The sequence below is a fragment of the Hemiscyllium ocellatum genome, chromosome 13, assembly GCF_020745735.1.
Source record: "Hemiscyllium ocellatum isolate sHemOce1 chromosome 13, sHemOce1.pat.X.cur, whole genome shotgun sequence".
NCBI lineage: Eukaryota > Metazoa > Chordata > Chondrichthyes > Orectolobiformes > Hemiscylliidae > Hemiscyllium > Hemiscyllium ocellatum.
Genome location: NC_083413.1, coordinates 55,950,969 through 55,973,113, shown reverse-complemented (window position 1 = coordinate 55,973,113; position 22,145 = coordinate 55,950,969). Strand labels below are relative to the sequence as shown.

Sequence of the window (22,145 nt, the reverse complement as noted above, 5' to 3'; positions counted from 1 at the left end):
TGCTTTTAACTACTAGAGATATCTCTATCACTGCCATGAGTTCTGTAAATAACTCCAAATATTATTATCTGGAAAAGTTGGCAGCTGGCCAGGCTGGAACTCTGTTTGATGTCCTCACCATGCGTTCTGATGTAGGGTACCTCCTGCAGAGTTATTCTTCGAAGTCTTGCTAAAAATCAACAATTTTCTGGGCTGCTTTACAAAAAGGGCCAAGTCTTCGCCTTATTTGGAATAATCCACACGTGACCAATCCCGAATGTTTTGGTCTTATTTGGTATAGACAGCAGTTACTGATTTCCTGTGATCTTAGCTCTTAACAGGCTGGAATGACTCAGCGTAATTCCAATCACATAACAGCTGTCTAAGCCTCTTAGCAGTTCCAGCTATCGTCAGCCTTATCCAACACCACTTAAAAAAGGCAGGAAATTTTAGTGCTGTTAAGACCGTAAAATGAAGATAGAGAGAGCTGGAACTATTACACAGGGAGGGTCCATTATTTTGTTGAAGCTACAAAACTAAAGTAAATATAATTATCCTTGCATTCCGAAGTACTATGGGAGAAAATTTTTAACTTTTTGAATGGGCTGGTACAGCCAAAGAAACCAGGTTCTAAAACTTAAGATGAAATAGTTTGAGTGTTGCAGAACCATTTTTCACCAAAACAACTCAGGATTGGTGAAAGTTTAAATTCCACAAATGCAACCAGTATGATGGTGAAACCATCTACCAATTCATAGCAATTTTAAAGAAGTTAGCAGAATTCTGTGAATTCAGAGACAACTTTAATAATGCTGTCAGAGACAGACTGGTATGGTTTAAAGATATGAAGCAAACCACAAGAAATTACTGATGAAAAGGAACCTAGACTTAAAGATAGCACTTGAAATAGTTGCCTTGATACAACTAGCAGCCAAGGTAACTGAAAACCTAAGCTCCAGCAAGAGAGATCACAAAATGGCAGTTGAAAGACAAGCACCAATGGAGATTCAAAACTGCCATCAGTGTGGAAAAACATGGCACATAGCATCAAATTGTTGGTGTAAAAACACAGTATACTGAAACTGCAGAGGTAAGAGCACATTGAAAGGCTGTGTTTAAGGAAGAAACATGAAAATATAGCAAAAATATAGAAACAGAAGGAGAAAGAAAAAAATTCACATGGTACCAAAAAAAAAGGGCACAACAAAAACTCAGACTCATACTCTAAAGAGGAGCTGTTTTTAAACACACTGGTCATTGCTGGTGGCACCAACCAATACTGGGTCACTCCTGTACTGAATGCCAAACCCGTAAGAATGGAGATGGATACTGGAGTGGTGGTTTAATTGAACTGTGCATCAGAAACAGGGCTGCTCTCTCATAAGGGAGAGGTGGTCAGTTAGGTGGTGGCTGGTTTGTGATTCATACTCATGTCGATAGTGTGGGTTCAATTTCTACATTGGCTGAGGTTACCATGAAGGACTCTTTACAACCTCTCCCCCCAACTTAACCTGAGCCTCAGGTTAAATTGCTACTAGTCACCTCGCTATTGAGGGAGCACCCCTATGGTGTAGTTTATGATCATGAGGGGCATAGATTGGATAAATACACAGGATCTTTTCTCTGGGGTGGGGGAGGCCAGAACTGGAGTGCATAGACTTAGGGTGAGAGGAAAAAATTTAAAAGGGCACCTAAGGGGCAATATTTTCACGCAGAGGGTGGTACGTGTATGCAATAGGCTGCCAGAGTAAGTGGTGGAGGCTGGTACAATTACAGCATTTAAAAGGCATCTAGATGGATATCTGAATAGGAAGGGTTTGGAGGGTTATGGGCCAAGTGCTGGCAAATGGGATTAGATTAGGTTGGGATATCTGTTCAGCATGGACGAGTTTGACTGAGGGGTCTGTTTCTGTGCTGTACATCATTATGACTATATTGCTATGGTGCCTTTGCTTTTATCAGAAGCAGCCAAACAATATATGCCAAACTCTCAAAAACTGCACAAAGAATGCATACAGGTGAAGCAGAGCCTTTAACAAGTTGTACAAAAGTGAATGTCAAGTTCATATGGTCAGAATTAAAGATTTGCCCTTATTTATTCTTAAAGGAAATTTTCTAGCTTTATTGGGAGGAGTGGTTGGAGAAAATCAAACTCAATTTGGATGACGTAAATTATCTGTTGGATTTTGAGACTGATCTATCATAAATTCTAAAGAAACATGCCATTGTTTTCAATGGGGATCTGGGAAGCATGGAGAAGATCTCAGTAAAATTGAAAATCAAGGATTAAACAACAAAATCAGGCTGCCCAACAGGAAAACAAAGCAAAACGCAGCGACTTCCAAAAAGGTTGAGAAGTGTTGGTAAGGAATTATAATACTAGTGAAAAGTGGGCACCAGCCATCATCGCAGAACACACTGGACAGGTCTCCTATTCTCTAAAGACGAGAGATGTTATTGTTTGGAGAAGACATGCAGATCAACTCTTGGCAACTAAAACAAGTGTGCTTGAGACAACATAAATTGAAGATTTACAAATACCTGTGCCAAATAGACATCTGGATATTTATGATGATAGAGCAATAACTGGAGCATCTGGGATGTGGGGGGCGGCAGAGTACCCTAGTGGAGAATACCGCAACATTGTGCAAATCTCCGAATGTTGAGTTACCTCAGGAAAGGACAATAAGAGATGATGTTCCTAATGCACCTAAAATACCAGAGATCAAAGCCAATAAGTAAAATAATCAGATACCCAAGGTACGCCAATAGCCACGCAGGAATTGCCGTCCTCCGGAACATCTGGTCTCCTGGCTGTTGTATATATGATTGTAAATATTGTGATTTTTTTTTCCATTTCAGGAACCTCTGACATAAAGGAGCTGCATATTTATGTAAGTAAGTGGGCTGTCCTTTTAACAGTTTGATCATGTCAACAAACATTTTGGGCAGAATAAACACCTCTCTTTAACCTTGCTGCCTACAAAGTGAACATCTCCTTAATAAAGCTCCCGCTGTTTTAACACTTCAGCCTTCTGGTCCTTCTTGGAACATTAATAGGATCCTTGTTGTTCCTCTTTATATTAAAGATCCAGATATTGGATGCAGGAGATAACTTCAAACTTTGTGGTAAACTTAGAAACAGTTGTAAACTAAGAGGAAGAGAGTGAAGAATATCAAAAGACATCGACAATTTGGTGGAGTGAGTGGAGAAGTATTAGGCAATACACTGAAACAGTACATATACAAATAATAAAAAATAAATTGTGCATGTGGGGGCAGAAAAATCCTGGTGTATATGTGCATAGGTCATTACATTTGGCAGGACAAGTAGAGAGAGGTTAATAAAACATACAGCATCCTCAGGTTTATTAAAAGCAGCATAAAATATAAAAGCTAGAAGGTTATATTGAACCTGTATAAGCCACTAGTTAAATCTTTTCCAGATTATTGCATACAGTTCTAGGTGCCACGCTTCAGGAAGGATGTAATCAAATTGGACAACACACAGAAAAATAGTTCAAGGGATGAGAAACTTCAGCTATAAAGATAGATGGGAGAGTTAGGATTGTTTTCCCTGAAAAGGAGAAAGTAAAGAGATTGGATTGAAGTTTTCAAAATCAGGAGAGCCTGGACAAAGTAGGCAGGGAGAAACTGTTCGCACTTGTAATCAAGTCAAGAACAAGAAGACAGATTTAAAGTCATTTGCAAAAGAAATAAATATGATAGGAGAAAAAAAACTTTTTGGAAGTTAGAATCTGGAATGCACTGCCTGGAGACACTGTGGTGGCAGGTTCAATCAAAGTATTCACAAGGGCATTAAGTGGCTACTTAAATAGAAATAATGGAAAGGTTAACACGGAAAGGACAGGAAGATGGTATAAATCATGATGTATATTCAGATAGCCAGTGCAGACAAGGTGAGCTAAATAGTCTGCCCTGGACTGTAACAATTCAGAGATTCTGTGATTTGATGTCTCATCTGATAATACAGGAATCAGTCAACCCTGTGTGGGTATCAGCTTTTGTTTTTGTGCTCACGGCCTTGGGTGTGTGACTTACACCAGCAAATCTTTTAAGGCAATAGAGTGTTACCAACTAGACATGGCTGACACACTCAGCTTGAGCTAACGTTTCTTTCTGATCTTTTTCTTTCAGGCTGCTGGCTTACAACACTTTCCTTCCACCACCCATACCAACTTCCATTTTGCGCCTCTTTGGTATCCTAACCCTATTTCAATTCCTATTCCAATTCATAAACTTTCCACTTTTTCTTCTATTCTGCCACTTTTTTAAGTTTGAATGGCCTTGGATAAAGCCATGCTAACCCCGGTAACTCTTTCTGCTTTGTTCATTTCACTCATGAAAATATATATGACTGTCATTTAATAAGCCATACCCAACTGCACCATGAAACTTTTGCGCTGAACATCTCACTAACCATATGATTGCAGCCACCTCTTTAATTACTTCTTGTCTTTGCTGCACCTTTTTATATATCCTTAGATTAACTTCCTTACTTTCAAGTGACGCAAACATGGTGGACAACTTGCAAGCTATTCGTAATCTATTGTTAGTTGTGATTCATTGGCGTGAATGATTTTTCTTCTTACATTCCAGTGTGTGTGAGAAGCTCCTGAATTATTTTTGATATATTGATTAAAAAGAAAAATTGAGCTACCTCTGCTCCTTTAATTTTCTCTGACCCAGAACAACCCCCACTTATATAGCATCTGTACTGTTGAATGTCTGACGCAACATCATCGCAGCATCACCAAACAAATTTTGACATTAAACCATTTGCAAACATAAAAGCAAGAAACAAGAGTCAGCCCATTCAGCCCTTGAGTCTGCTCCACCATTCAATAAAATCATGGCTCATCAGACTGTAATCTTAAATCCACATTTCTGATAACCTTTCACACATTCCTTAACAATTAAATAAAATGCTTACTTTTCATTCTTCCTGCCAAAGTGGATGTCACATTTTCCCACATTACACTCCACTTGCCAGATCTTTGCCTTCTCACTTAACCTATTAACATCTTTATGTAGTCTTTTTAATGTCCTTTTCACAAATTACTTTGCCACCTATCTTTGTGTCATCAGCAACTTCAGAAAACACATCTCCATCCCTTGATCCAAATCATTTATATAAGTTGTGAATAGTTGAGATTCGAGCATCAATTCTTGTGTGACACATTGCTCATTTCATCTTGCTAATGTCTTCATTCATGCCTAACCCGGTTCCTATTCAGCAGATAATCTTCTATTCATGCCAACATGGTGCCCCTATTATCTTTGATGTGGCACTTCTTCATATACCTTCTGGAGATAACAAGATATTAAAGCAGATGACGTAAACTTAGCGTAAGAAACAGAGGTTAAGGAACAGAGAATTTAAGCAAGAGCAGCTGTTGACACAATCAATGGCAGAGCAATTAAAATCAGAAATGTGCAATAGAGTGGAAGTTGTGGTGCACAGGTATCTCAGAGGCTTGTAGGATTGGGGGAGGGTACAGAGGTAAGGGTAGGAGAGGCCATTTGGAAAACATTTTATCAACTCTGAATAATTCCCTCACACATTCAATAACTATGTTATTCCACTTGAGCTTCAAAAGCATCAAATCACATGAATACAAACCTTGTATTTACAATCCTCACCACCAGAAAGGATCAGATCATTCACCGTATTCCAATCAACCTTCAGAATGACTCCATCATGTGCTTTCCACTATGAACAGGAATACAAGATGAAGTAAGAATGGGCGGAAATCATATTCTTGAGACTTTTGAGAAAAAAAATCTTTAAATATACTTTTGTCATTGAGACAATTCTTGAAAATTTGTGATTATCCAGATCAGAGAATCTGGTGGATAGCCATTTTTGATTATTCAAATAAAACAAACTCATTACAACTTTTGATATTCAAAAATAAATCCGTGTACTAAAATAACATAGCCTTGGGATTTAATCAAACATAAACTGACCGCTGTGTCCAGATTTGAACGCAAATATCAGCCAACTATAAGTCACTGACTGAGCTTTCCTGATCATAAAAAGAAAAAAACAATTTAGCTGGACACATTGTAACAAATGATGCCTTACAACATACTCATTTAGGCAGCTGGCATCTTTTTAAAAACTAAAACCAGTATTTTTAAAATTGATTTTAATTACATATATCAATATTCAGTCAATTATATTAACTATATTAAAAATATCAAGTGCAACTCCTTTGACTTACAAGCTATATGACATTGCCACTTTTATTAATTTACAACTATTTCATATCCATCTTTAGCAACCTTATCCAAAGCAGATCTAACAATATGCTATTATTACTATCTTCCCTCATACAACCCTTTTGATCTCAAAACCACAGACCATCAACCTGAACGAAAATGGTTTATGTCCTGGCTATAACAAAGTCCTGGATGCCCTCTTCCAATCTAACTTATTCACTGTAATTTGTACTATTATTGTCTTTTCATGGAGGATATATATCTTAGCTTAAGGTCATCCATGAACCCAGGACAAATCCAGACTTCTCAGTTTCATCATCAACTATGTGCATCAATTTTATTCTGTACTGAAATTACTTCTTCACTGCCCATTTTTACAGCACTGCTGTGTTCTGGTTTTTCTCACACCAACTGTAATGAAGTATTTACTTTTGTGGCTATTATTGCATTCTTCATCTTTCTCTCTTCATCACCTTTACCTTATCCCTGAATTACCATTTCCTACATACATAATATTATCATACGTTTATGCTTCCTTTAACTGATTCAAAGGCTGCTGCAATAATCTATAACTGCTGATCTAATATTAAAATCTGGATGAATCATGATTACCTATGGTTAAATATTGGAAAAGCAGAATCTTCTGGCTTTTACTTGAATCTGCCTGAACTATGTCAACCTCTTTAGCTGGCAAGTCAAAAAATGTCCATATTTTTAGAACTTTGGGTGCTGCTTGGAACTAAAAGTGAGAGGTGGGTTGGCTATAATGAATTAGAGCTGAAAATGTGTTGCTGGTTAAAGCACAGCAGGTTAGGCAGCATCCAAGGAACAGGAAATTCGACGTTTCGGGCCAGAGCCCTTCATCAGGCTCTGGCCCGAAACGTCGAATTTCCTGTTCCTTGGATGCTGCCTAACCTGCTGTGCTTTAACCAGCAACACATTTTCAGCTCTGATCTCCAGCATCTGCAGACCTCACTTTTTACTCTATGATGAATTAGACACTGTCATTAAAAGGTATGACAGTGGGTAGGCAATGGCAAAACTTTTTGGAATGAAGGTATGGATTGCAACAGTTATGCATTCCTTTCTGGACCAACAACATAACAGAAAGGTGTCTCAACTAGAGTTAACAGAAGAAATTAATATCCAAAGAGGAGTCATATAAAGTTGTAAGAAAAAGCAGCAAGTGTAACGAATGGGAGCCAGTTTAGAAATCAGTAAAGGAGAACCAAGAGATAAAGAGGGAGAAATTGAGTATTAGGGTAAACTTGCAAGGAGGATAAAGGCAGACTGTAAAAGCTTCTGTAAGTATTCAAAACGAAAAATACCAGTGAAGGCAAATGTATGAATTTAGGTCCCCTTAATTCTGATCTAGGAGAGCTGATAAGGGAGAAGAAGGTAAATGGAAAAACAATCAAACAATTATTTTAGTTCTGTCTTCAGGGAAGAAAATACTTTCCATTAATGCTTGGGAACCAAGGTTCTAATGAGAAAGGATAATTGAAGGAAGTTAGTATCAGTAAATAAATAGTCAGAGAAATTGATGGAACTGAAAGCTCAAATTCCCATAACCTCATAAACCTCATCCTAGAGTATTAAAGGAGGTAGCAAAGGTAGCCATAAAAATGTTGGATGAATTGCCGGATGCATATGGGATTGGGAGTAATACATTGGCATGGATTGAGGTTTGGTTAGCAGATAGCAAATAGAGTAGAAATAAATGGACCTCTCTTTGGAGTGGAAGTCAGTGGGTAGTGGGATTATGCATCAGTCAGAGCTTGGGCCCCAGCTACTTAAGTGTACATCAACAATTAAGATGAGGGAATCCAATATAATAATTCCACACTTGCTGACAAAACAGTTTAAGTGAAATTCTGAGTGGTACAGAGGTTGTAAAGAGGCTTCACGGCAATTGAAACAAGTTGAGTGAGTGGTTAAATGTAGAGGTGGTACAACATGATCGAGTGTGAAGTTAACTACTTCAGTTGGAAAAATCAAAATGGTAGGGTATTCATTAAATGCTAAACAAAATACAAAAGAACTGCAGGTGCTGGAAATCAAAAATAAAAACAGAAAAAATGGGACAAACTCAAACGGTCTGGCAACATCGGTGAAGAGAAAGCAGAGTCAACATTTCAAGCCCAGTGATCCTTCTTTAGGATTGATTGGAACTACAAAAATGTTGGTACATAACTAGAGATGGAGCAGGGGGAGGGAAAAGAATAAATGATTGAAGGAGATTTAGTCCAAAGAACAAGAACAGCAGCTGGACAGACAAAGGGGTGGATAATGGTGAACCAGGGTGAAAGAAAAGCAGCTAATGGGGACCCTTCCTTAGTGAGTAAAAGTGAGTTGGCTCTCGTGAAAGCAGCCCATGTGATGTCGAGGCCTGGTGTTCAGGGTGGAGGAAAGGCATAAAAAATAAGTGCTCAAGCCCTAAGATTATTGAATTTGAAATTGAATGCTGAAGGCTACAGGATGCCGAAGCGAAAAGTGAGATGGTGTTCCTAAAGCTGGTGTTGAGCTTTGCTGGAGTACTGCAGAAGGCTGTTTTGAGATTTTGGTCAGGGAGTAGAGTTGTGTTGAAGTGGCAGGGTTCCTTTTGGAAAAGGACACAGATATTTCACAAAGCAGTCATCCAGTCTGTGCTTCTTCCCCCCCAAAACACCAATAGGGTCTTCCTGGTCCTCACTCACTACTCAAGTAGCAAACACATCCAAGGAATCATAAGCTGCCATTTTCACCACTTCCAGCAGGATGCCACCACCTTTTCTCAGCTTTCCGCAAGGACCGTCCCTGCCGGGACATCCTAGTCCATTCCTCCATCTCCCAAACCCAGTGGCATCTTCCCATGTTATTGCAGAAGGTGCAACACCTGCCCATTTCCTTCCTCCCTGCTCCTCAAAAGCCCCAGACACACTTTTCAGATGAAGCAGTGAATTACCTGTACTTCATTCAATCTAGTCTGCAATGCGGTCTCTGCCACACTCAGGAGACAAAACACAGACTGACTAACCACTTTGCAGAACACTTGAGCTTCTGGTTGCCTGCCACTTCAACATACCACCTTGTTCCCTGACCAACATCTGTCTCAGGCCTGCTGCGCTGCTTCATCAAAGCTCAGTCTAAGCTGGAAGAACAACATCTCATTTTCTGCTTTGGGATCCTGCAGCCTCAGGACTCAATACTGAGTTTATTAAGAACCATCTTCCATGTCCTTCTCCTAACACCATACACCAGGCTTTGTCGCCACATGGTTTACTTTCATCACAACCAAACCACTTTTATACACTAATGGTCTCCATTACCAGCTTCTTGTTCTCTGCTCACAATTATCCATTCCTTCATTTGTCCAACGATTGTTCTCTCTCTCACTCTCTCTGAGCTCTACCTCCACCTATCGGTTATTCTTTTCCCTTCCCGCACTCCAGTCTTTAGTATATATAGAGGAACCTCGATTATCCGAACGAGATGGGCTAGCACTATATCATTTGGATAATTGATTTCCTCTGCGGCTCGGAGTTTTCTGTGAAGTCTGCATCCCATTCAGGAGACTAGGCAAAGGCACATTGCGTGTGAGACCCTACTCCATCCACCTGCCCGCCCGTCCCCAACCCTGTTTGCTCCCACTCTGCCTCCCCCACCCACCCCAAACTCCGCCTGCTCCCAACACGCCCCTCCACCTGCCCCAAACCCCGCCCTCTCCTGCCTGCCCCCAACCCTGCACCACCCACCGTCTGACCAGTTGAGTTTCTCCAGTTATTTCTGTTCTTGTATTAGCTAAATGGCTTTAGATTAGGAAATGCTAATGCACATTAACATGTGGCCTAGGTTGCCTTGTGAATCAACCACTGTAAGCATGCATTTGAGTGCAGCAGTAAGGTTGGAAGTCAAACAGTATATTGGCCTTTATTGTAAGAGGATTTAAGTTCAGAAGCAAGGATGTCTTACTGCAGCTTTATAAGGTCTTGAGCTCATACTTGCAATATTATGTGCTATTTTGTTCTCCTTACCAAAGGAAAGGATATACTTGCCACAAAGGGAGTGGGCAAAGGTTTCACCAGTCTGATGTTTGGGATGTCAGAATTGTCAGAGGTTAGGTTGACTAGGCTTGTATTCACTGGAGTTTAGAAGAATGAGAAGGGATCTCATCAAAACATATTCTCAGGACTTGACAGATTGGATGCTGGGATGATTTCTCTCTTATCTGGGAGGATTAAGGTCAGAGATCATGGTCTGTCAATATGGGAAGGCTATTTCAGATGAAAGCAAGGAAGGTGAAGAACTTGCAGCATTCTTTACTACACAAGTTTGTGGAGGTGAAAACATTGAATACATCCAAGAAAGATTTCTTGACATTAGATGCATCAAGGGCTTTGAGGATGTAGTGGCACTGAGATAAAGTCTGCCATGATTGTATTGAATGGTGGAGCAGGCTCGATACTCCTGTTATGTTATGAAGGTGAGTTCCTTTTCCATTATATAACCCAATATCATGACCATTTTCTTTCATCTTTAAAATATTATTTATCACTACCCATACCTTTTTTCCTCAGCAACATACTTTAACTATATTTCTATCCTTCTCAATATGACTCACTTAAAAGACACTTGCCCAGATCTTCCAGTTTCAGATAGCCAGAGACCCTGACAAGTCAGAATACGGGATGCCTTGGAGGTTCCAACACATTGAATGTGCAGGAATTGCTCACAAATTTCAGTTTCCAATAGCTTTGGAACCCTTCGGACAAGTTGTCAACTCTGCGTTAGAGTTGGAAACTTTGTAAGGTTCCAACTTACTTTAATTGATACCCTGACAAAGTTAGAGGGAGGTCCTAAAACCTGCTTTTACTTCTGGCTGATTTTATTATTGAATCTATCCTGAACAGGTAGATTCCACATTTCTTAAAGTTAAAGTTCAGACTTGAAACTTGTACCTCCAGGAAAATATAAGTAAAATGAAGCAGAGTGGCAATTCATCGCGATTGCCTCAAAAGATTCGGCCCACTGACTCACATAGATCCCCGTATCCTGTCTTTGCCCAAGCTCCAGTGGGTCCAAGGTCTAATTAGTTCACTTTGAGATCTTGACGCTTGCTTTCAAATCTTTATACTGAACAACTCACATGACATCACTTATGTCATCTAAACGTACATTTCAGTTTCAAACCTGTTGCTTTTCATTCTTCAATTTCCCCACAGGGGATTGCATATTTGTTCACCAAACAAAAAATTTCTGGATTGCCTTCAGTGGATCCCTATACTTTTGCACACTCTTTTAAACACTTGGTAAAAATCCTTCCTTCAACTATGTTTGCAATCCTTCAACTTTCTACCTTTCTTTCTCTACATCAGTAACTTATAATTTGCTTGTCACTTTGAGGTAGGTTTCTATAGACAATGAGTGTCATTAGATACAGAAGTTATTATATACTCCATCTACTGGAGACAGTAAGTTAAAACTGCATTGCTTAAAATAATGTCAACATACTAATGCAGTTTCAGTTATTTCCAATAACTAACATTTGTGTGAATAATCTCATACTTAATCCTTCGCTGTTCTCAGAAATCAAGGGCCGAGTTTTGCTGAAAATGGTATCTGAAGGTGCATGTTGTTATTAGTGTGCAACTCTGCTGGCTGCTTGTAGCAAAGAAAAAAATACCCCATCAATGACAAAACTGTGATATTTTCAAGTTATGGTATTTGTATATTAATTACACACTAAACTTGCTATAGAAAATTAGGCATAGCAATTAGCAAAGTAAGTACACTTTTGACAATGTGATGATTGTTAATGGCTTCAACCAAACTCTTTATGAAGTAGAGCTGAAAATGTGTTGCTGGAAAAGCGCAGCAGGTCAGGCAGCATCCAAGGAACAGGAAATTCGACGTTTCGGGCTTATGCCCGAAACGTCGAATTTCCTGTTCCTTGGATGCTGCCTGACCTGCTGCGCTTTTCCAGCAACACATTTTCAGCTCTGATCTCCAGCATCTGCAGACCTCACTTTTTCCTCTTTATGAAGTAGACTCTCAATCCTTTAATACAGATTGTTTCAGGAGATTTATTCAAATTTTTGATGGTTACTTCTCTTTTCTGCCCTTTTAAAAAACTCTTGTGATTAATCTTTGTTTTTGTCTGTCTATCTTTCTTTCTGTACCTGATTTCACATTGAATTTGTGAATTTTAAATTACGCTGCCTTGTCACTCTTTCTTAATTATTTTTCAATTTTTAAATCTCACTGGTTTTGGAGATGTCCCATTTGTCTGATTACATCGTTATCAGCTCAATTTCGCCAACTTGGTTGGCAGTTTCACGTGGTTAAAGTGAAATCATGTCAATATTTAATCAGTGCTATGATATTTCAGTACACATTGCCCATTTGCACTTAAAAGTAGAAGTAGAAATACTTTTGCACGTTTCCAAGCAAGCAAATTTTCTGGGAATTTTTAAATTTCACTCGCAAAACAATTGACTATTTTCTGCTCGTTGACACATTAATTAGGACAGAATTGGTCATATTTCAAAGCAGGCAAGCTGAAGTGTACAGCACTTGCAGCCAAAGTTATTTTTGCACCACAGTAACTGGTGTTGAAACATTGTTCAAATTTATAGCCATTTATTTCATTTGTGATAAAAGTAAATATTGACTGCCGCTCCAATTAGGGTTTTTTCTTTAAAATGCGAACAGTTTTTGCATAGCGATCTGTTTTATAGTCCCTTATAAAAATGCAAACTTAAAAAGTCTAGTTTTTGGAAGGGTTCTAAACAAAATATATTGTAATTTCATTGTCAAGATGAACAAAAAATCTGTAATCTGAAATGTCTGATCCAGAAGTTCAACAGACAGAACCATTATAGGCAAAGACAAAGAGAACATTTAATTAATATTGCATTTGAATTATTTACATATTACTGAGAGCATGAACATCTTGTAAACCTAAAATGTACAAACCTGAAGGACTTTGGCATTTGGTTGAAGAGGCTTAATGATCAGTTGTTTTCCCAAGGTGTAAAGAATCTTGTCAGAATCTGGACCCCATGCTACTGAATATACTGGAGTTCCTAAGAAAATATAAATATAATGTATACAGTAACTACTACTTGATGTAATTTGTGTGGCTTGATTACATTTTTAAAATATCTTTTCATATATGGAATATATGAAAGTAAAGTAGCACCACACCTGCTGTAGACAACACTTGTATAAAAGTAGCTGAAAATGTGTTGCTGGAAAAGTGCAGCAGGTCAGGCAGCATCCAAGGAGCAGGAGAGTCAACGTTTCAGGCATGAGCCCTTCTTCAGGAATTCCTGAAGAACACATTCCCAGCAACACATTTTCAGCTCTGATCTCCAGCATCTGCAGTCCTCACTTTCTCCTACTTGTATAAAGTACCTCTGTACAAAAAACATCTTAAAAATAATAGATCTTAAGGTACAAAAAATGATATATTTTCTTTAAAGTTTTATAGTATTTTTAGTTATGTTTACCAGCAGAATAATATCATTTTCTGCATAAAATGTAGCACATTCAGAACACTTATGTTTTATTCTTTTTTCCTGCTGTTTTGAAGTATTATATGGGTATAGGACCACAATAATTAGATAGTCTGGACACCTTGCCTAAATGTAAATTCATCTTGCAGGAAACAATGCTTTCTGGCATACCCCAAGTGGCCGGGGAGGTGGGGGATGGTGAAGTCATTGTATTAATAATGCAGTCAAAATCAACTGTAGTAGCTGCTGGAGTCTCAATTCAATAAAATATGGAATTACAGCTAGTCTTATGATCAGATAACCAGTGTCAGTGAAACAAAATGGTTCACTAACGTCCTTTTGGCAAGGAAATCTATCATGCTTAGATAGATAAGCAGGAGGTTGGAAGAGCTCAGCAAGCCAGGCAGCATCAGGTGGTGGAGAAGTCAACATTTCAGGTGTAACTCTTCTTCAGGACGAGGGGTGGGTGTGAGGGGAGCTGCAGGTAATGGGGGTGGCAGGTGTAGGGTGGTGAAGTGGGAATAGGTGAAGACAGGCAGTGGGCATGACCTGGTTGGTCAAATGAGAGGAATGAATCTGGTAGGTGGCTGGGAGGAGTGAAAGGGAGGGGGAGGGGGTGGGAAAGAGTCAGGGGAAGGGAGGGAGGTTATTTGAAATTGAAGAATGTCCCTTCCAAACCCTTCCCCTCCCTTCCTCTCATCCCAGTTGCCTACCGGATTCATTCCACCAATTAACCAACCAGGTCGTACTCTCTGCCTGTCTTCACCTATCCCCACTTCACCACCTTGCCCCTACCACCCCCTTTATCTGCAGCTCTTCTCACACCTAACCTCAGTCCTGAAGAAGAGTTACACCCGAAACACTGACTTCTCCATCTCCTGATGCTACCTGGCTTGTTGTGTTCTCCAGTCTCTTGCTTGTTTATCTTGGATTCCAGCATCTGCAGTCTTCTTGTGTCTAACGATGCTTACCTTGCCTGGCCTACATGTGTCTCCCGAGCTAAGCAATGTGGTTGCATCTTAATTGCTTCTGAAATAGCTGATCAAGCTACTCGTTTGGAATACGCTATGAAAAAAAAGTGTTGAAAAGAAATGAAACCAAATAAATTTCCTAGCATCTGCCTCATCACAAGAAACATAGCCCTGTTGATCCTGCAAAGTCTTCTTTACCAATATCTGGATGATTATGCCAAAACTTTTCACATTTTCTCATGAGACAAACAAGCACCTGACAAAGTCATATGTTACAGACAATATTCTAAACCGTCCCCATCACCATCCCTGGATATATCCTCTTCCTTGGACAAAGCAGACTCTCCACTGGTTTAAATCATACCTGGCAAGATGGATGGTTGTGGTTGTTAGAGGTCAGCTATCTTGGTTCCAAGACATCTCTGCAGGAGTACTCAGGATAGTGTCCCAGGTCCAACCATCTCCAGCTGCTTCATCAATGACCTTCCCTTCTTCATAAAGTCAGAGTTAGGGATGTTTGCTAATGATTATAAATGTTCTTCACCATTTGCAACTCTTCAGACACTGAAGCACTGCATGTCCAAATGAAGCAAGACCTGGACAATATCCATGCTTGGGATAAATAGTTGCAGTAACATTCAAACCACACAGATGCCAGTTGATGTCTCCAACAAGACAAAACATCAACTTCTTGATGTCCCTTAATATTCAAAGTCATTACCATCTCGGAATACCCCGTTAACAGCATTGTGGGGATTACCATTGACCAGAAACTGAACTAGACTTGCCATATAAAAACAATGGCTATAAAAGCAACACAGAGGATAGGAATCCTGCTGCAAGTAACTCATCCTCTGTCTGCCGAAAGCTTATTCATGAGCAACAAAGGCACAAGTCACGAGTGTGATGGAATACTCTGCACTTGCCTTGATGGGTGCAGCTCCAACAACACTCAAAAGGCTTGACATAATCCAGGAAAATGCAGCTCACTTGATTGGGACCACATCCTTAAACATTCACTCCCCCGCCCCCCCCCATCACGAACACTCAGTAGAGGCAGTGTTTGTCATCTACAACATGAACTGCAGAAATTCACCAAATCTCCTTAGTCAGCATCTTCCAAACACACAACCACTTTCATCTAGAAGGACAAGGGCTGCGGATACATGGGAACACCATGTAGTATAGCTGGGAAGGAGTTATCCTGGGGTCCTCAACATAGACTTCATGGGGTCTGAAGTCAAAGATCAAACACAGGTAAGAAAAGCCCCTCCTGGTAACCACCTACCACAACACCCTTGGCTGATGAATCAGTAGTACTTTATGTTGAGGGAGATCTGAAGGAAATACAGAGGATGCCACCTGTAATGTCCAGCACCAAAAGTGACTTGGTAGAAACACAACAGAACTAACTGACTGAGACCTTCAGTACAGACAGGCCCTGCAGCAAGAGAACCATCAGGAGGGAAAATTTGCTTGAGCTTTTCTTCTTCACATTTGTCACTGGTGTGACTGTCCTTGCGGAGACGAAATCCTGACTTCACATTCAGGATGCCCTTCCACTGTGTTAAATGGGCACATTTTGATCAATTTTTGCAACTCAAAGCTGGGCTCATATGTGTGTTGTGGGCCCTTTGCAGCAGCAGAATTGGATTCAACCAAATCCTGAAGCCTCATTGGAACATGTTTCAATCTATTATTACCATCAAATTAGGAGATCAAGCATGGTTCAGTCAAGGATGCAGGAGTGGTGGCAGAATCAGAAGCAGGCATACCTAAGATTGTATCCAATCTGGTGAAACTAAAACACAGGACTATTTGCATGCCAAATAGTTCGGATTCTGCTTGGGCTATAAGGCTCCTGACCTCATTACAGCTTGGACTAAATATGAACAAAAAATGCAATTCCAGAAATGAGGTGACAGTGATTGCCCTTGACATCAAGGCAGAATTTGTGGTGTCATGGTGACATAGCAAAACTCATAGTAATTGGACTCTTGGTGGGAAAGAGGTACCTCTCCACTGTTTGGATTCATATCTGGCGCAAAGGAAGACGGCTGTGGTGTTACCTCAGCCTCTGGACATCACCACAACAGCTCTCCAGAGTAATGTCCTAGATGTAAACATGTTCAGCTACTGTTAAAGACTTTCCTTCCATCATATGGTCAGGTGGGAATGGTTGCTGATGACTGCGCAAATTACTACCATCTGTAACACCTCAGATCTTGAGGCAATCTGTGTCTACATATAGCAAGACCTGGACAACATCCAGGCTTGGTTTGATAAGTGGAAAGTATCATCTGCATCACTTAAGTGCTGGACAATAACCAACTCCGACAATAGACAATAGGTGCAGGAGTAGGCCATTCTGCCCTTCGATCCTGCACCACCATTCAATATGATCATGGCTGATCATCCTTAATCAGTATCCTGTTCCCGCCTTATCTCCATAATCCTAGATTCCACAATCCTTGAGAGCTCTATCCAACTCTTTCTTAAATGAATCCAGAGACTGGGTCTCCACTGCCCTCTGGGTCAGAACATTCCACACAGCCACCACTCTCTGGGTGAAGAAGTGTCTCCTCATCTCTGTCCTAAATGGTCTACCCCGTATTTTTAAGCTGTGTCCTCTGATTCGGCACTCACCCATCAGCCTCCAGAGTGTCCAATCATTTAATAATCTTATGTCTCAATCATATCCCCTCGCAGTCTTCTAAACTCAAGGGTATACAAGTCCAGTCGCTCCAGTCTTTCAGTGTAAGGTAATCCCGCCATTCCAGGAATTGACCTCGTGAACCTTTGCTGAACTCCCTCAATAGCCAGAATGTCTTTCCTCAAATTTGGAGCCAGAACTGCACACAGTACTCCAGGTGTGGTCTCACCAGGGCCCTGTACAGCTGCAGAAGCACCTCTTTGCTTCTATACTCAATCCCTCTTATTATGAAGGCCAGCATACTATTAGCCTTCTTCACTACCTGCTGTACCTGCATTTCTACCTTCACTGACTGGTGTACAAGAACACCCAGATCTCTTTGTACTGCCACTTTATCTAAATTGATTCCATTTAGGTCGTAATCTACCTTCCTGTTCTTTCCACCAAAGTGGATAACCATACATTTATCCACATTAAACTGCATCTGCCATGCATCTGACCACTCGCCTAACTTGTCCAGGTCACCCTGTAATCTCCTAACATCCTCATCACATTTCACCCTGCCACCCAGCTTTGTATCATCAGCAAATTTGCTAATGTTATTACTAATACCATCTTCTATATCATTAATATATATTGTAAAAAGCTGCGGTCCCAGCACTGATCCCTGCGGTACCCCACTGGTCACTGCCTGCCATTCCGAAATGGAGCTGTTTATCACTACTCTTTGTTTCCTGTCAGCCAACCAACTGTCAATCCAAGTTAGTACTTTGCCCCCAATACCATGCACCCTAATTTTGCTCACTAACCTCCTAGGTGGGTCTTTATCAAAAGCTTTCTGAAAGTCCAGATACACTGCATCTACTGGATCTCTCTCATCCATCTTCAGAGTTACATCCTCAAAAGAATTCCAGAAGATTAGTCAAGCATGATTTCCCCTTCATAAATCCATGTTGACTCTGACCTCTCCTGTTACTACTATCCAGATGTGTCGTAATTTCAACCTTTATAATAGACTCCAGCATCTTTCCCACCACTGGAGGTCAGACTAACGGGTCTATAATTCCCAGCTTTCTCTCTCCCACCTTTCTTGAAAAGTGGTATAACATTAGCCACCCTCCAATCCACAGGAACTGATCCCAAATCAATCGAACTCTGGAAAATAAATCACCAACGCATCCACGATTTCTCGAGCCACCTCCTTCAGTACCCTGGGATGTAGACCATCAGGCCCCGGGGACATACTAACCTTCAGACCTAACTGTCTCTCCAACACCAACTCCTGACAAATATAAATTCCCTTCAGTTCAGGTCCTTCAGCCATTGTTACCTCAGGGAGATTGCTTGTGTCTTCCCCAGTGAACACCGATCTGAAATACCAATTCAATTCTTCTGCCATTTCTTTGTTCCCTGTAATATATTCCCCTGTTTCTGTCTTCAAGGGCCCAATTTTAGTCCTAGCCATTTTTTTTGCCTTTCACATACCTAAAAAAGCTGTTACTATCCTCCTTTATATTATTGGCCAGTTTACCTTCATACCTCATTTTTTCTCTGCATATTTCCTTCTTAGTATTCCTCTGTTATTCTTTAAAAGCTTCCCAGTCCTCCATTTTCCCACTTATCTTTGCTATGTTATACTTTTTCTCTTTTAACTTTATATTTCTTAACTTCTTTCGTCAGCCACGGCCACCTATGCCCCCTCCTTGGATCTTTCTTCCTTTTTGGAATGAACTGATCCTGCAACTTCTGCATTATACACAGAAATATCTACCACTGTTCCTCCACTGTCATCCCTGCTAAGGTATTGCATCATTGAACTTTGGCAAGCTCCTCCCTCATAGCTCCATCGTTTCCTTTATTCAACTGAAAAATTGTCACTTCCAATTGTACCCTCTCCCTCTCAAATTGCAGATTGAAGCTTATTGTATTTTGGTCACTACTTCCCAATGGCTCCTTCACTTCGAGCTCCCTGACCAATTCTGGTTCGTTGCACAATACCAGATCCAGAATTGCCTTCTCCCTGGTCGGCCCCAGCACCAGCTGTTCTAAGAAACCATCTCTGAGGCACTCCACAAAGTCTCTTTCTTGAGGTCCAATACCATCCTGATTCTCCCAGTCTACCTGCATGTTGAAATCCCCCATAACAACTACAGTAACATCTTTGCGACAGGCCAATTTCAGCTCCTGATTTAACCCACATCCGACTTCCAGACTACTGTTTGGGGGCCTGTAGATAACTCCCAAGAGGATCTTTTTTCCCTTAGTGTGGATAGAGCTGAGAAATACTGACTCTACATCCCCTGACTCTAGGTTCCCCCTGCGCAAGGGACTGATTATCATCCCGTACCAACATGGCCACCCCACCCCCTCTGCCCATCAGTCTGTCCTTGTGATAGCACGTGTAGCCTTGAATATTCATTTCCTAGGCCCTGTTCACTTGAAGCCACGTCTCAGTTATTCCCACAATATCGTAACTGCCAATTTCCAAAAGAGCCTCAAGCTTATCCATCTTATTTCTAATGCGTCATGCATTCATATATAGTATTTTTAATTTGTTACTGCCTTCACCCTTCCCATCAACTCTTATTTCACTCAACCTTACAGCATGATCCCTTTCTGAGTTTTCTGCCTCATTGATACAGTTGTCTTTCTTGACTTCCCTTGTTCTAACTTTCCCTTCAATTTCCTTCTTAAACATCCAGTTTGTCCCCTCCCCCCCCCTACTTAGTTTAAACGTAGCTGTGTTGCAGTAGCAAACCTGCCTGCCAGAATGCTGGTCCTTAACCTATTAAGGTGCAAACCGTCTCTGTCGTAGAATTTATGCTTACCACAAAACATACCCCAGTGATCCAAGAATTTAAATCCTTGCTTCCTGCACCAGTTCCCCAGCCACACGTTCAAGTCCATTATCTCCTTTTTTCTGGCCTCCCAGCCCAAGGAACTGGATGCAAACCGGAGATAACCACCTTGGACGTCCTGCTTTTCAGCCTTCTTCTTAGTTCTCTGAAGTCCCGCTATAGTATGTTCCTCCTCTTCTTCCCGATATCATTTGTGCCGACATGTACGATCACCTCTGGCTCTTCACCTTCGTCCTTGAGGATTTTCTGCACTTCGTCTGTGATGTCTTTAACCCTGGCACCAGGAAGGCAACATACCATCCTTAAGTCCCGTCTGCTGCCACAAAAACCCCGGTCAGTTCCTCTAACTATGGAGTCCCCTATTACCACAGCTCTGTGCGATGTCCGACTATTCCGGTCTGTCTCCACGCCAATTTTTGATTGACAAGACCTGGCCACCTTGCGAACTGGCAGTGTCAGTGTCATCGGTCTCTACTGTTTCCAAAAGATTCAACTTGTTCCTGACAGGTACTTCCCCCAGGGTCTCTTGCACCTGTCTCCTCTCTGCCTTCCTCATCGTCTGCTCTCTTCTGGTATGATTGGTGTTATAACCTCACTGAAGGTCTTGTCCAGAAAGATCTCGTTCTCTCGGATGAGCCTAAGGTCCTCGAGTTCTTTCATCAGTGCTGCAATATGTTCTGTCAGTAGCCGAACATGCACACACGTTCCACACTTACACGAACCAGACACACCAGAGTCGTTGACCTCCCACATCAAGCACGTAGCACACTTAACCAGTTGAGCAGTCATGTCTTCAGAAGAGAATCTAACCACCATTCCTTAAAGTTCAACGGCAGTACTATTGCTCAACCTTTCACTATCAACAGCCTGGGAGATACCAGTGATCAGAAATTGAATTGGACCAGTTAACTAAATATACAGATATGAAAGCAGGTCAGAGGCTAGCAATTCTGCACTGAGTAATTCAATTTCCATTTCCCAATGCCTGTCCAACATCTACAAAGTGTAAAAGACATCTTTCTTATTTTACTTGACTTTTAATTGTGGACTAAGAAAAGGAGTTGCTATAGTTTTAAAAGTCAAAAATCACATGACACGAGGTTATAATCCAACACGTTTATTTGAAAGCTTGTGGTTTCAAATAAATTGTTGGACTATAACCTGGTGTCATCTGAGTTTTGACTTTGTCCACCCCAGTTCGACACCAGCACTTCCACATCATGGTTTTAAAAAGTTACTATAACAAATTGTAAATTATGTTTACACTGTTGCCTTGCAAGCAGCATGAGGAAGGTGTCAATGATGGGACATGATGAGACAGCATAAGTGTATAATACACAAAAAGTTCAGCGGTCAACAACTCCTGATTGTTTTGAGAATTGTAACCAGTTGTGGATGTAAAGGTCATCAGCCTGATTACAACTGGTTTGTTCTGAGGTAGTTGAACAGCTTGTGGGTGTCAACATTACAGGGAAAACTTCCGCACCTCTGGAAAAAAATGCCTCTCTCCCTCTAGTGAAAACACCTTCGCTAAAGCAAGTGAGCTGCTTTCTGTTAACTGTTGTTTTTAATTTTTTTAAAAACTGGAGACTTTATTTTTGTGAACCAGTCACTCTGTCTCTCCTGTGAAGAAGTGAAAGAAACTGAAAGACTTGGTAAACTGAAGAACACCCTAAACTGAAGAACACCCTAGCACTCCTAAGGATTGGTGCTATGAAACTATTTCTTCAGTACTTTTTTCCTTTCATTCATAACACCCTTTTTTTGTGCAACTGTGCTGTATGCATGTCTGGACAGGGTTTTAGAAAAGGGTTAGAGTTTTATTCAGTAGAGTTACAAATTGACAGTTCATCATTATTTACCTATGTTTAGAAACTGTTTATTGGTATTAGATAGTTATTCTTTAAGTACAGAAATCTAATCTATGCTTTCAGTTTACCAG

At 40.6% G+C, this 22,145-nt stretch overlaps 1 protein-coding gene across 6 annotated transcripts in view; it reads right to left on the bottom strand.

The window, feature by feature from the left end:
• The window catches only part of ift80 (intraflagellar transport 80 homolog (Chlamydomonas)), a 240,378-nt gene that overhangs the window by 154,919 nt on the left and 63,314 nt on the right, over positions 1–22,145 (bottom strand). For all 6 annotated transcript variants that reach the window (XM_060834188.1, XM_060834191.1, XM_060834192.1 and 3 more), the window contains exons 6-7: positions 13,180–13,289; positions 5,624–5,713 (exon numbers count right to left, since the gene is read on the bottom strand). In XM_060834188.1, the coding sequence (XP_060690171.1) occupies positions 5,624–5,713; positions 13,180–13,289 (200 nt within the window). The remainder of the gene's footprint in view (positions 1–5,623; positions 5,714–13,179; positions 13,290–22,145) is intronic.